This window comes from Diadema antillarum, unplaced genomic scaffold (assembly GCF_040938485.1).
Source record: "Diadema antillarum isolate AM-2024a unplaced genomic scaffold, OU_Dant_1.0 seq00000871_RagTag, whole genome shotgun sequence".
Classification (NCBI taxonomy): domain Eukaryota; kingdom Metazoa; phylum Echinodermata; class Echinoidea; order Diadematoida; family Diadematidae; genus Diadema; species Diadema antillarum.
This window is the reverse complement of record NW_027271737.1, coordinates 80,218-95,159: the sequence shown is the minus strand read 5'-3', so window position 1 is coordinate 95,159 and position 14,942 is coordinate 80,218. Positions and strand designations below refer to the sequence as shown.

The 14,942-nt window shown below is 40.6% G+C and overlaps 1 protein-coding gene across 1 annotated transcript in view; it reads left to right on the top strand.

Annotated features, from left to right (window-relative positions):
- LOC139740666 (sodium-coupled monocarboxylate transporter 1-like) overlaps window positions 1-14,942 on the top strand; it is a 32,593-nt gene that overhangs the window by 7,971 nt on the left and 9,680 nt on the right. The window contains exons 7-11 of the mRNA XM_071651237.1: window positions 702-831; window positions 2,941-3,029; window positions 3,809-3,921; window positions 5,596-5,750; window positions 13,787-13,992. Of these exons, the coding sequence (XP_071507338.1) occupies window positions 702-831; window positions 2,941-3,029; window positions 3,809-3,921; window positions 5,596-5,750; window positions 13,787-13,992 (693 nt within the window). The remainder of the gene's footprint in view (window positions 1-701; window positions 832-2,940; window positions 3,030-3,808; window positions 3,922-5,595; window positions 5,751-13,786; window positions 13,993-14,942) is intronic.

The following is a 14,942-nucleotide window of genomic DNA, read 5'->3' as shown; positions in this document are numbered from 1 at the left end:
TATTTTATGTATATTTCATTATTGGGAGATTGAGATAGTTTTATTTTGTTCTATACAATTTTATTTTTCACTCCTGAGTGTAAGGAACATTTTTTTTAAGTGATGTGAACATGGTACGTTATACTTTCACCTTTCTTTCCTTTTCCGTCTTTAATTTTTGTTGTTCATTATTGATATAAGCAGATATATAGTATCTTTTGTCTCATGTAATTTTGCAATCTATATTGTACTCTATGAAACGCATTCAACTTTAAGAACCGAGTAGTCAAAGCAAGCATTGCTTTTTTTCTGTTGTTGTTGTTGTTGTTTACGGGTTCCATTATATTTCACATTCTTATTCGTAATGGATTCAAGCCTAATCGTTCCTACATTTACTTAAAGATATACACTAAACTTGTATTGTCTATTTGCTCTTTCATCGCATTTATATTTTGTAGCTGTACGTTTCTATCTTTTTTTTAATGTAATCTGATGACTTTGATATTGTTTCTGTCCTGTGATATGCATCGCTTTTGGTTTTTGTCATGAAATATGAGAAATGACTTCACTTCAAGTCAGTTCAATGAGATTACATTCAATATAAATCTACAGCAACTATAGTGCACTATTCCATTATTTTACTGCCTATTTGCTCAAGTTTTCCTTAATTACGAACAAGTTTGTTTTTGCTAGACATCTTCTATCTTCTAAATATTTTCTAGAACTTCGCTGGTAGGAATCCCCCTCTACATGTTGTTTTCGTCACTCTCCTTATTTTGTGGCCTCGTGATTTACGCCTTCTATGCCGACTGCGACCCTCTAGAAGCCGGGTATGTCACATCCTCTGACCAGGTAATATTCAGTAAAAAAATACGAAATTAAGATATTCTTATGTCTTGCTGCTTTTTTGTAGGTCTTTGAAGAGATAGGTACTGGCTTCATAGATCATTGTTTACAGTCTGAGACGTCACCTTGACTTGTTATTGCGTACATTCTCTTCCGTACAGAATGATGGAGTGTTTATGTTTTATATTTTCTGCATGAATCATCATACTTGATATTTCAAGGGATATACATTCTAACTCTCTTGACATTTTCGAATCCCGATAGACTATAATAAAAACAGAAGGTACTTAAACTTTCTTTTGAAGTTTTCATAAGCGGATCCAGAGGGGGGCACCCCGGGGGCGGCCCCTCCCTATTTATCTTCTCTTTTTTTTTTTTTTTTTTTTTTGGGGGGGGGGGGGGGGGGAAACAAAAAGAAAAAGAAAAAGAAAAAATGAAAGGGGCGCGGGCGCCCCCATTAGCATTTGATTGAGCGCGGAAGCGGTTTTTTGTTTTGTTTTGTTTTGTTTTGTGTATTTTTTACTCGTCAGTCGATGAAACCAGGAAGTGGCAGCAGAAATATTTCGCCCCCCCCCCCCCTCTTTCGGAATTCGTGGATCCGCCCCTGCTTTCTAAAGAATCATGTGTACAGTCTGAGACGTCTCCTTGACTTGTAATTGCCTAAATCCTCTGAAGTACGAAACGACGGAGTATTTCTCCGATATGCGGCTTACGTCATCGGGTTTCTTTCATTTTCTGCATAAGTTATCATACTTGATATATCAGGAGCTACATTCTAACCTTGTTGACATTTTCGAATCTCGATAGACAAGGAGGTACTTGACTTTTCTTTAGATTCGTATAGAAAAGCCTTAACAAAGCGTATTTAACTATTGGTTTTTGTTGTTGTCGTTGTTGTTCCTCTGCTGTTGTCATGTGCCACTTGAATCATCGAATGTCCAATAAGGGGTAACCAAGTCCGTCTGAGATGAAGTATGGGAACATTCAGCTTTCGAAGGGTCTTCTCATTCCTTATTTCTGTTTGTTTTTGTTTTTTTAGTTTGAAATCTCCCCCTGTTGAAACACGAACGAAAATTTGAAAGAAAGTGACTCCAACTAGAGATTCCGATAGGTCAGCTGACGAGGCACTGTACCCTTGCTGGTTTTCAGTTCAATTCGGTTTAACTCAAACGTTTTTTCCAATATCACATTTTTCGATATAGTCCCCAAAAGAAATTTAATACAAAGATATAATAACCTACGTATGTGAAACTGTGTATTCAAAATCGTTTTATTAGAGGAAGAGGGAAGCCCACGTTAAGGAGATGTGGGCCACTCAATTGATTGAACGCTCAGACGAAAGTTTAGAAAGCACATAGGAGCACATGCGCACACTGCACACAGGTATACAGACACTCGTTGAAATAAGGACAATACACACAAGAGGCTTGGACCAGTCCCACAACGTGGCTGAGGTGGTCACGATAGTGACAATAATTCATATCAACACTAACTTTTACTCAAGAAGTGGTCTCTCCAAATCTACATGTCTTTCTGTCCATATGAACAAATAGGTAGGTGTAAAGTTGAATAAATAATACATAGGCACATACTTATATGAACATATATCTATCTATATAATATATATATATATATATATATATATATATATATATATATATATATACATATATATATATATATATATATATATATATATATATGTGTGTGTGTGTGTGTGTGTGTGTGTGTGTGTGTTGTTTGTTTGTTTTTATGTTACAGTTCATTCCAATCTGAAAGGCAGGTGGGGCAGTCCGATGTCAACGAAATATAAAGCACAATAATAGTCTCCTTTCATGTATGGCTGAGGGATCCAAAGGTTAAAGAAGTCAGTCTAAAAGAGTATAAGTCCTGCAGGGCGTTCAAAGTTAAAGTGAAAACTCAGCAAACAGTGATGAAAAAAGGTTGAAACGAGAAAAATGAGTGGATATTCTGATGACGACGTAGCTCTGCTTTCTTCTTTGCATTCCAGTCGATCTTCCATGCCATTTCCCCCAATATCTGGCAGGAATTCCAGGAATTCTAATCTGACAGGATTATTTCGTTATACTTTCTCCCACTTCTTTCCCATTGCAGCTTCTCTCGTACTATGTACTGAATGAACTTGGCTTCATACCGGGTCTGTCTGGACTTTTCGGGGGCGCCATTCTGAGTGGAACACTGAGGTATAAAAAAAAACAATCACTCCCTAAGAATTTTCCTTATAATTATACGCTTGTCAAACTGCATTTCAAATGATGACACATTTGCTCCTGCGACAATTGCTTCAGTCTTGTTTTCTCTAAGGACTTATAGCGTTATAGGGTTAAGATTATGATAGGGTTTTAAGTTTATTTTTATGTGAGGATTAGGATTAGGTAATGATGAGGTCATGTTTGTAGGTAGGTTTTATGTTTGGCTTAGCGTGCAGATAATTGATGGGAGCGACTGTCGCAGGAGCAAATGTAATGGAACCATTTCAAACATTCCTATATCACTTTAATTACTTACTTACTTTATCATCACACATCTAGATCATGCCCATGCATACCACTGTGCTCCAGCTTTATTTACATGTATTGATATCAAAGCTGCTGGAGTAAGCGTTTCATTTTAAGTGTCATCGATTCTGTATGTAGCTGGCTTTTATGTTTTTCTTTGTTTAATATGTTTATTACTCACACCCTGCATCATTATGATTATCATATTTCTTTTTTTAGTGTGTGTGTGCGTGCTTGTGTGTGGATGTGTATCGATTACGTTGATTTAGTTGACTGTTTGAATGAGTCGAATGTATTCGTTTCATTGTGAAAACGATGGTGACATCAATTAGAATTCCAATAAAAGTATCATTCAAAAAGTATGTGTGTAATTGACTACCGATATCGCAAATTTGAACATCGTTGTCAAATACCCTTTCCTTCATTCTCCTTGTTATCATGTGTGTGTGTGTGTGTGTTTGCAGTTCGGTCTCGTCTGGCCTCAATTCTGTGGCTGCTGTCACTGTCAAAGACATCGTGAAGGTCATCGTGAAGGACATGACGGACAAACGTCAAACGGTGATATCAAAGATCATTGGTAAAGTGATCGTATGTCATGTAAAATGAATAGGCCTTCCTTTGCCATAAAGTTTTTTTCCTTAGAGTAAGAAAGATAAGTTTGATGAACCGAAGTAAAGGGACGAATGATAACTACGCTATGGCCTCTTAGCCGGAGAAGAGAGTGAGCTTGAACAATATTATGTCAATAGAGAAACACAGACTAACTTGACTGTTGTAGACATTACGTGTTACGATGCTATTGTTGTTTTTGATTTTACTAAAAGATCGTTTATAGCAGTCGACCAACTCTTACAAAAAAAAAAATAACCAAACAAAAACAAACGCCACCAGTTTATTTAGTGATTGCAAAAAGTATGTTGCTCCCAGACTCTCATGAATAACATGGTTACAAAACATTATTCCGAAGGTTCGTTATTCAAAGGTTCCATAATCCGAAAAAGAAATGCTAGTAAGCCATCTCGAATGTACGTTGATCCGAAAATGAAAATAGGCCCGTTAACCCGTTAATCCGAAAACGAAATATCTTTCACAACTCCGACGGATTGTTTTGAAAGCACTCTTCTTTTTTTTTTTTTTCGTTTTAGGATTGACGAACCTTCGGAATAACAAACCTCATTTCACTTTCGGATTAACGAACATGTAGATGCTGGGAATTTGTGCTTTTCGAAATTAAGAACGTCACCCGAAAACTGAAGAAAGCACGTGATGCTCCAAACTTTTTTAGTACAGAATGATAAACATTTATAACGTTGTCTCAGTTTATAATTTTAAAACGACTCTCAGTTTTGTGTTGTTGTTTTTTTTTTTGGTGATTGGTAAAGTTTTCACTTTAAAGCTTCAAACTGATCTCGATGAACTTCATCTATATGTGCATCTAAGTGTATGTTTTTGTTTAATATCTAAACTATAGTGCACATTAATTTAGTTACTATCTAGTTGTCATAATGTCGCTTTCTATGCGCAGTTACAGAAAGGCTCTCTACAACCCACAAAATTATTGTTTCCTGCAACATTTTTTTTTGTTTTTTAGATACGAGCAAACTAAATTTACTTCGGCGTAAGACAAAGACGTATGATTTAGCCAACGGTAAACATATACTTCTTCAAACTAAGTCACAAAAGCCTGTATGCAGGAAGAAGAGAATAAGAGAGAAACAAGAAAAAAAAAAGAAGAGAAAAGAAAAACAGAGAAGGCCGTTACAAGAAATGAAAACAAGGCTAATTAACTGTAAACACTTCACAAGGTACCTTTATTTTGTGGTTTCTGATTACTTTATTTCGTGCCAAATAAGAAAAATAATATGTTATTCAGCAGTATTGAAGAAAATACATTCGCACTATTCTTCTGAAGCCGTCTTCTAAATTACAATGAGTTAGATCTAGTAAAAACAGCACCTCTAAAGTTTCAACAGTGAGGGCGTCTGCGTGCAGTCTACTCAAGAGTCCATTAAAGAGACTCTCGTCTGCTCCAGAGCTCCTATTTTATACTAACATGCACTCATTGCCGTCAGTTTCCATATGGGGGCAAAATTAAAGACGGAATTATTGATCCACACCCACACTTTCACAAGAGAGAGGAAAACCACACCATTATACTTCTCTTCTTTTTGGTGTTGAATATCATGTATGTACGTTGCAAATCGATTTTCTTGTGACACCTTGTACGTATCCACCTGCTTTCACGTTGCAGCCACCTCATACGGAGTACTTTGTGTTGCCCTGGCGCTCGCCGCCTCACAGATGGGGCCCGTCCTCCAGCTTGCGATCACGCTTATGGGCCTCATCGGGGGTCCTCTGCTGGGCGTATTCACTCTCGGTATCTTTTTCCCATGGGCCAACTCAAAGGTATATAATAGATATAGCGGGCGCCTTCCACGTGTTTAAAAAAAATGGGTGTTTGAATGAAATGCAATCAGTGTACGAGTTCATTGCCAGCTATCAATCAAATTGCTTTCTTAGTGTTCTCCAAAATGGTGCTGTGTGCGGCGGCAATATTAGTATCACATCCATATCATGACAATATCCGGACAAAAAAAAATGCATATATATATATATATATATATATACATATATATACATACATACATATATATTGTAACGAAATTCGTTTTAATCGTTCGATTATAATTTGTCATAATCGATTGTGCCTGTAGTATAGAAATGGGCGCATTATCGGAATGTTGGACAAACATTTTAATGTGGTAGTGCATTATTATGAGTTTTAACATTTATTATTAGATATGTGGTTACTTGTTTGTCATGGGCAAGTTTGGATTATTTCAATACCAACTCCGGTTTAGACCGATGATATATGCCGAATTATAGTAACCATGTACAAGAGATACTGTTAAAACGTATACTCATTGTACGAATTTTGTAACCACGCCAACATTGTAAATAATTTGAACCAGTACTGCAGGTAATTTCCGCGTTACTCACGGCCGTGCGGGATTGCCTTCTTACTCCGCGATAGGAGGAGAGGCATATAAAGTGGCCGTTGTGTGACATAGTCCGCAACAAGTAGCCCGTGTATGATGCATTTCCAATGTATTGGTCATGTTCACTTCTATATGTAATAAGCTATACATGCGTTCCTGAATTAGTGACTGCACTGTGTCTTCTTGAGACTTCTATCACCAATAGTCCATGGGCCAAGAGCCGAAAAATGGGTTGTTGGTACCACCCGAGGTGGCAAAACCTTTTTGGTGTCATTTTGTTTGTCGGACATAGATACGCTTATCAAGCTATGATAGCATTTCCAAATGAGTAGCTTAGTCATAATAAATGAATTTTAAACCAATTTGGTCTCGTTTTTATATCCCTATACTTCTGAATCGAAACTAACCGCTATACAAATACGAGCACTGCCTTCTGTATGTCCACAGGTATTCTGTTGTAAACGTGGTGCGCTTAGTCTTTATTCAAGGCAGCGAAGGGAATATCCAAAGGGTTATGATGTCCACAGCTGTCACGCGGTGTGCTTAGTCTTTATCTAGAACAATTTACCGTTATCATATCTAAAGTTCCTAATAAAAGGGATTATCTATACTGTTTTTATACCACCCTCTCAACAAATACATCAGTTTTAAACAAAAATCACTGTTCATTTACAACATTATTAATTATAATGTATTGTAGTGTACCGGCACATTGTTTTTGCATGATCTTTCATTGTTGGATGGAAATAAAGCGACATTGGCATAATATTAGCGTTTTCAACGTAGCGTTTTCACCGGAAAATGATAAATAAATGAAAAACAGCTACAATTCACGAGAAATTGATTTTTTGTTGTTGTTTTTAGATAAAGGGATATACATTGTATTATAAGCTTTGGATATTCCCTTCGCCGTCTTGAATATTAGACTAAGCGCTGTGGACGTCATAACCCTTGGATTTCCCTTCGCTGCCTTGAATAAAGACTAAGCGCACCGCGTTTACAACAGAACACCTGTGAACATACAGAAGACAGTGCTCTTCTTTGTATATAGCGGTTGGTCTCGATTCAGAAGTACAGGGATATAACAACGAGACCAAATTGGTTTAAAATTAATTTACTATGACTAAGCTACTCATTTGGAAATGCTATCATAGCTTGATAAGCATATCTATGCCCGACAAACAAAATGACACCAAAAAGGTATTGCCACCTCAGATGGTACCAATATCTGGCCTGGCCCATGGACTACAAGCAGCGGTGTGCGGAGTGGTGATACATGTTCTTGAGCTGGAGCACCGTTCCTGAGAAAACCAACTAGCAAGCCGTTGGATTTCGGGTATATTGGTAATGTGACTTGTCGCATAGTCCGTGCCCAATCCAAGTTCCAGTCGTCGCCGTTGGATTTCGGGTGTAGTGGTAATGTGACTTGTCGCATAGTCCCTGCCCAATCCAAGTTCCAGTCGTCGCCGTTGGATTTCGGGAACAGTGGTAATGTGACTTGTCGCATATGCCCTGTGCCCAATCCAAGTTCCAGTCGTCGCCTGAAGGTGTTGGTAACGGTGCGATATAGCACTTTACCCCGTGCCATCAACGATACCTGTGCCACCATATGGTTGTGAAAGGTGTTCCACGTTAGCGTGACTGAGTTGGTAATAAAACTTGATAGCAAAACTTGGTAGCAGCACTTGGTAGCAAGAGTTGGTAGCAGAACTTGGTAGCAAAAGTTGGTAACAAACTAGACGTACCAATTTAACACCATCTACAACTGACGTTTGGAAGTGACATTATCTAAGTGATGCTGAACTTTGTATGTGTGCCGCTTGTGTTGGTGAGCTGCTTCTGACACAACATATTACATGGTAGACACAGACTGGTAGTTTTAATGATTTAAAGGGATCGTTGTAAACTGCAACAAAACGAACCCCGCCTACTCGGCCATTCTGACACGGCTCGCGGAGACATTTGTACAAACAGGCAAATATACTCTCTTAATTCACGACGAGAAGGCGAGTTCGTCACAATATATATGTATTTACAAATATATATATATATATATATATATATATATATATATTGTGACGAACTCGCCTTCTCGTCGTGAATTAAGTGAGTGTATCTGACTGTCTGTACAAATGTCTCCGCGAGCCGTGTCAGGATGGCCGAGTAGGCGGGGTTCGTTTTGTTGCAGTTTACAACGATCCCTTTAAATCATTAAAACTACCAGTCTGTGTCTACCATGTAATATGTTGTGTCAGAAGCAGCTCACCAACACAAGCGGCACACATACAAAGTTCAGCATCACTTAGATAATGTCACTTCCAAACGTCAGTTGTAGATGGTGTTAAATTGGTACGTCTAGTTTGTTACCAACTTTTGCTACCAAGTTCTGCTACCAACTCTTGCTACCAAGTGCTGCTACCAACTGTTCTGCTATCACGTTTTATTACCAATTCAGTCACGCTAACGTGGAACACCTTTCACAACCATATGGTGGCACAGGTATCGTTGATGGCACGGGGTAAAGTGCTGGTATCGCACCGTTACCAACTTCCTCAGGCGACGACTGGAACTTGGATTGGGCACGGACTATGCGACAAGTCACATTACCATTATACCCGAAATCCAATGACGACGACTGGAACTTGGATTGGGCACGGACTATGCGACAAGTCACATTACCAATATACCCGAAATCCAATGACTTGCTAGTTGGTCTTCTCAGGAACACGTACCACTACTCTCCAAGCTGTTGTATCGTGGTAGAACACTCAAGAAGACACAGTGAAGTCAGCATTACAGGAACACATGTACAGTTTATTACATATAGAAGCAAACAATAACAACACATTGGAAATGTATCATACACGGGCTACTTGTTGCGGACTATGTCACACAACGGCCACTTTATATGCCTCTCCTCCTATCGCGGAATGAGGAGGCAATCCCGCACAGCCGTGTGCGACGCGGAAAATACTCGCAGTAGTCCTTCAAATTATTTACAATGTTGGCGTGGTTATTAAATTCGTACAACAATTATATATTTTAGCAGTATCTCTTGTACATGGTTACTATAATTCGGCATGTATCATCGGTCTAAACCGGAGTTGGTATTGAAATAATCCAAACTTGCCCATGACAAACAAGTAACCATATATCTAATAATAAATGTTTAAACTCATAATGATGCACTACCACCTTGAAACGTTTGTCCAACGTTTCGATATTGTGCCCCTTTCTATGTTATAGACACTATCGATCATAAAAATACTAATCGAACAGTAAAATCGAATCGGTTCCACCGAATTTCGTTACATGGCTTCCCTCCCCATGCAGGCTTCGTCCCTGGAGCCGAACACATGAAGAAGCAAAAATGACAACAAACATGTACTACTACAAACATTGTTGATCGTTTTGCTCCTTTACAAAACTCTACGTACAGTTCATAGCAACGTTATGAGACAACTACAGTATTTAGTTCAAAGTTGTCCAATTGTCATATAGACTAATTGTTCGTCAGAATCTCATCTTTTAAGAGTTCAACAGTCTCTTCATTTGATTTCCTGTCCTGGCTGCTCCCTTGCAGCAGACAGGTCGACGAGAGAAATGTCACATTTCACCCTGGCATGGTGTGCCAGAATGAATCGGATGTACGACGAGATGAAGAAGGGGCGTGTCTCAACGGAGAGCGGTTCCTCGATCGGGGTAGATAATCAGGTGGTCTTCCCGGTGACCGAGAGTAGCATGCAGGTGAGGAAAAGTCGTCACACCGGCGATGTCCTCTAGGTAGCTTTCCCGCAACCACTGGTGCTGTCGCGCTGACGCTGACACGTGTCCCTGCTCGGCCTGTAGAGAACACCTCTAAGTCGTCTCTCAGAAGCTGGTATGCCGATGAATTGCTTTCTGGGGGAGTTTCTGTCAAACTGCATTGACAGAAGTTATCCAGATGTGGCGGCACACGATTCTGAGATATGCCTTCGTCGAGAGGCGTGGTCTCCGTGTCGTCCTCAGCAAGGCTGGTAAGGTTGGCTACCTCTGTTCCTTTTACCAATGTTGGTGCTGTCGTTGCTGCACATTTCTGTCTCTCATTGTTTATACATGGGAGAGATACCCATGGAGTATGCAACTGCATGTTTTCGAAAACTAGCGCGGTTTGAAGACCAGTCAAGAGATCCAGACCAAGGATGCCCTCAGCTCTTATGTCAGCTACTACCAAGTCAACTTGGCACAAGCAGGAGCCAAGCTGAAGTTCCATGGTTGCATGTCCCTTTGTTTTCAACCGAGATCCATCTGCTTGACGAACGATGCTTGTCACTGGTTCAAGTGGTGGCTTTCGCTCAGGTCTCATTCGCAGGTACATTCCTTCTGAGACATATGACTGCGATGCACCAATGTCTACCAGAAACATCACCTCCTGCCCATTCACGTTCAACTTCACGTACAGTCCTTTCTGGAACGTGGATGACAGAAGTGAAGCTGCGGAACTAGGTAGAGGCGGTGAAGATGTCTCTGGTTCGGGTGCCTTTCTGGCTGGCGTGCACCCGTCGTCTGGAGGATTCGTACCCTCCTTGGATGTGTCCTCCTTGTTATCAGAAGGCTGACTGTCCTCCTTCTGTTCGCTTTTAGGGAGTGTCTCAGTCTTTGATGCCAAGTCGCTTCTCGGCATTGGCGTTGTCTGCTCCTTCTCCTTCTTTATTAGATCGCTCACTGCTTCGATCATGAGAGTGGTGCTATTTTCAGACACCCCCATTGATTTGTCAGCAGTGTCTTCATCCTTCACAGCCACGTCTTGTTCTTCCTCCTGTGACAACAAGACCCGGGTATACTGTCGACGGTCACTCTCCATCCGCAGGAAGGCTTCTGTGTTGAGAGCAGCTTGGATTGCCTCATCGAGCGTACGAGGCTGAGCCCGGAAAAGGCCGATTCGGATATCCCGGTCAACTATAGCATCGAGAAAATGACCTCGAGCCAATTTATCTTGGCCCGCTTCCTCGAATTCAGGATATGCCATGGATGTAAGCTCGCGAATGCTCTGTCCTAGCTCCTGCAAACTTTCCTTCGGTTTGCGTCGTCTGGTACGCAGTTCTGCCAGGAATACTTGTGAATGCGAAACAGGTCCAAAGCGGTGCTTCAGGCAGTTCACGAGTTCTTGGTACGTCAACTGACGTCCCGTCTGCTGTGCTAGTACTTTGACAGCAGCTGCTTTCAAGCTGGCAGCCAAATATTGAAGAGCTTCCACTTCCGTCCAGTGGTTAACTCCAGCGCAAGCTTCGAAATGGCAAAGATAATCCAGCACAGGTCCTTTGCCATCATATCTGTCTGGTATGACAGCCGGTGTGCTGGTTCCGTTGCCCTGAACATCATAGTGACGTCTCTGGTCCCAGAGCTCTGTTCGACGTCGCTGGTTCGGGCCAAACTGGTGTGGCATTACATCTGGTTGTCCTCCAACTGTAACAGGCTGGTCACTTGTACGAGATGAATGCGCCTGCTGCATTGGAGTTTGATGGTAGTAGCTTTGCCGATGGCGGAGCTGACAACTCCACCTCTCTATTCGCATCTCCAAACAGCTGAGGTGACACCACTGGTGAGGGTGGCAGTGACGACTGGTTAGGGCGCCCTGCAAGTGTCATCGGTGAGCAGCGTAAGTTTGAAACCGAAGTTGGTGCTACTCCAGTTTGTTTGCGCACCGACTCTGACACCTGAGCAATCAAGTCGTCGATTTCGCTAATCTTGCTCTCCAGCAAAAGTGACAACTCCAACAATGGCGTTTCGCGTGCCATAGTGAAAACACAGTTAACTACATTTATTCATACAAAAGTTACAAATAGGGATCCCACTCCTGACACCATGTGTGACGAACTCGCCTTCTCGTCGTGAATTAAGTGAGTGTATCTGACTGTCTGTACAAATGTCTCCGCGAGCCGTGTCAGGATGGCCGAGTAGGCGGGGTTCGTTTTGTTGCAGTTTACAACGATCCCTTTAAATCATTAAAACTACCAGTCTGTGTCTACCATGTAATATGTTGTGTCAGAAGCAGCTCACCAACACAAGCGGCACACATACAAAGTTCAGCATCACTTAGATAATGTCACTTCCAAACGTCAGTTGTAGATGGTGTTAAATTGGTACGTCTAGTTTGTTACCAACTTTTGCTACCAAGTTCTGCTACCAACTCTTGCTACCAAGTGCTGCTACCAACTGTTCTGCTATCAAGTTTTATTACCAATTCAGTCACGCTAACGTGGAACACCTTTCACAACCATATGGTGGCACAGGTATCGTTGATGGCACGGGGTAAAGTGCTGGTATCGCACCGTTACCAACTTCCTCAGGCGACGACTGGAACTTGGATTGGGCACGGACTATGCGACAAGTCACATTACCATTATACCCGAAATCCAATGACGACGACTGGAACTTGGATTGGGCACGGACTATGCGACAAGTCACATTACCAATATACCCGAAATCCAATGACTTGCTAGTTGGTCTTCTCAGGAACACGTATCACTACTCTCCAAGCTGTTGTATCGTGGTAGAACACTCAAGAAGACACAGTGAAGTCAGCATTACAGGAACACATGTACAGTTTATTACATATAGAAGCAAACAATAACAACACATTGGAAATGTATCATACACGGGCTACTTGTTGCGGACTATGTCACACAACGGCCACTTTATATGCCTCTCCTCCTATCGCGGAATGAGGAGGCAATCCCGCACAGCCGCGTGCGACGCGGAAAATACTCGCAGTAGTCCTTCAAATTATTTACAATGTTGGCGTGGTTATTAAATTCGTACAACAATTATATATTTTAGCAGTATCTCTTGTACATGGTTACTATAATTCGGCATGTATCATCGGTCTAAACCGGAGTTGGTATTGAAATAATCCAAACTTGCCCATGACAAACAAATAACCATATATCTAATAATAAATGTTTAAACTCATAATGATGCACTACCACCTTGAAACGTTTGTCCAACGTTTCGATATTGTGCCCCTTTCTATGTTATAGACACTATCGATCATAAAAATACTAATCGAACAGTAAAATCGAATCGGTTCCACCGAATTTCGTTACATGATATATATATATATATATATATATATATATATATAAAGCCCTTGAATAGTGCACATAATGACACTCTCTTGTTATTCATTTGTTTTTGTTCGATTAATGTTTTCAAGTATATCATATCACATTAAATTGCATGCTTTACTGCTGACATTGCTTATCTCTAATGCCATTGTCTACACAACGTCTCCCTAGAGCTGGATTAAGAGTTTGTTCGCATCGTTTGCAGAGAATATATTAAAATACACACACACACACACACACACACACACGCACAAACGATGCGAACAACAGTATACATGTATTACATGAATATATATGTTGTTGTTGTTGTTGTTTTTTCTTTTTGGTTTCCAATTAGGGTGCCATCGTTGGATCACTCTGTGGAATAGGGATGGCTCTTTGGATAGGAGTTGGCTCGTTCTTGGACCCACCGGACAAACCGAAACTTCCAGTGTCCACTGACGGCTGCCTGGCAGCGGAAAATGTGACCACGACTAGTGCCCTCCCCACAACTACTGATCCATATGAGTTAATGACAACATCTCATGGCAGTAGTTCGTCATAGTACGTCTTTGAGAGATTGAGCATTTATAGAGTCGCTTGATAATGTGTAGGCAGGAATAAAAAATGTCGATAAGGATGTATATAGTCCTACTTCATTCATCATTCGACCTATTTGAGAATAGAATAAGAGTAAGCATTATATAGGATAACAAAAATAACTGATAACTTCATGCCTGTTCAGTTGCTTTGTACATTTCATGCCGGCATTGTATTTAGTTGAACAAGGCATAAACTTTTGCAGTTTTAATCTATGTGATGGTAGAGGACAACGTTTTTATGTTAACGACCGCCAAGAAAGTGATGGTATAACGAATAAAATCGTTGCCTCATTCATCGCTATGAACAGTCATACAGTATTTCCAAAAAAAAAAAATACAATCGGATTGTCGCATTGAAAACTCCCAATATGATTAAACTATCTAAATACTACTTTAGGGTCTTGAAATATAACATCTTAGCTCTATTTTGCAGAAAACCCCGTTCAATTTGGTTATGCGGTCACAGAGAAATGTGGCTTGTTGTAGAGCATGTCATGAGTCTGATTCTTCCAAGTTTAGCACGTGAATGCTCTTGGACTGTGAACACAATGGACAGAACTTGGAGGGAAGAGATTCCTGACGTGCTCTACAAAATTCCTCATGCACTGAATCAAATCGAATGGGGTTTTCTGTACTATTTTCAAAGTTATCATTGTGGAAGGTCCCGTTGTAGTTTTTTTTTTCTGGGGGGGGGGGGTCATACGGTAGTTTGGTTCTGATCTGATCTAGTGCTACTTACAGCGATGTAGTTATTGTTGGTGCACTGGTTCAATTTACAGTCCAAATGTGTATTAACGTAATGATTCTACGCCCAAAATGGGTGGACATTTCGGGAGGTCTTGTTTCCACGACAAAAAGAGCTCGGTGACGCTCCATAAACAACGTCTATCTCTTGTCTGTTCGAAAAAAAGA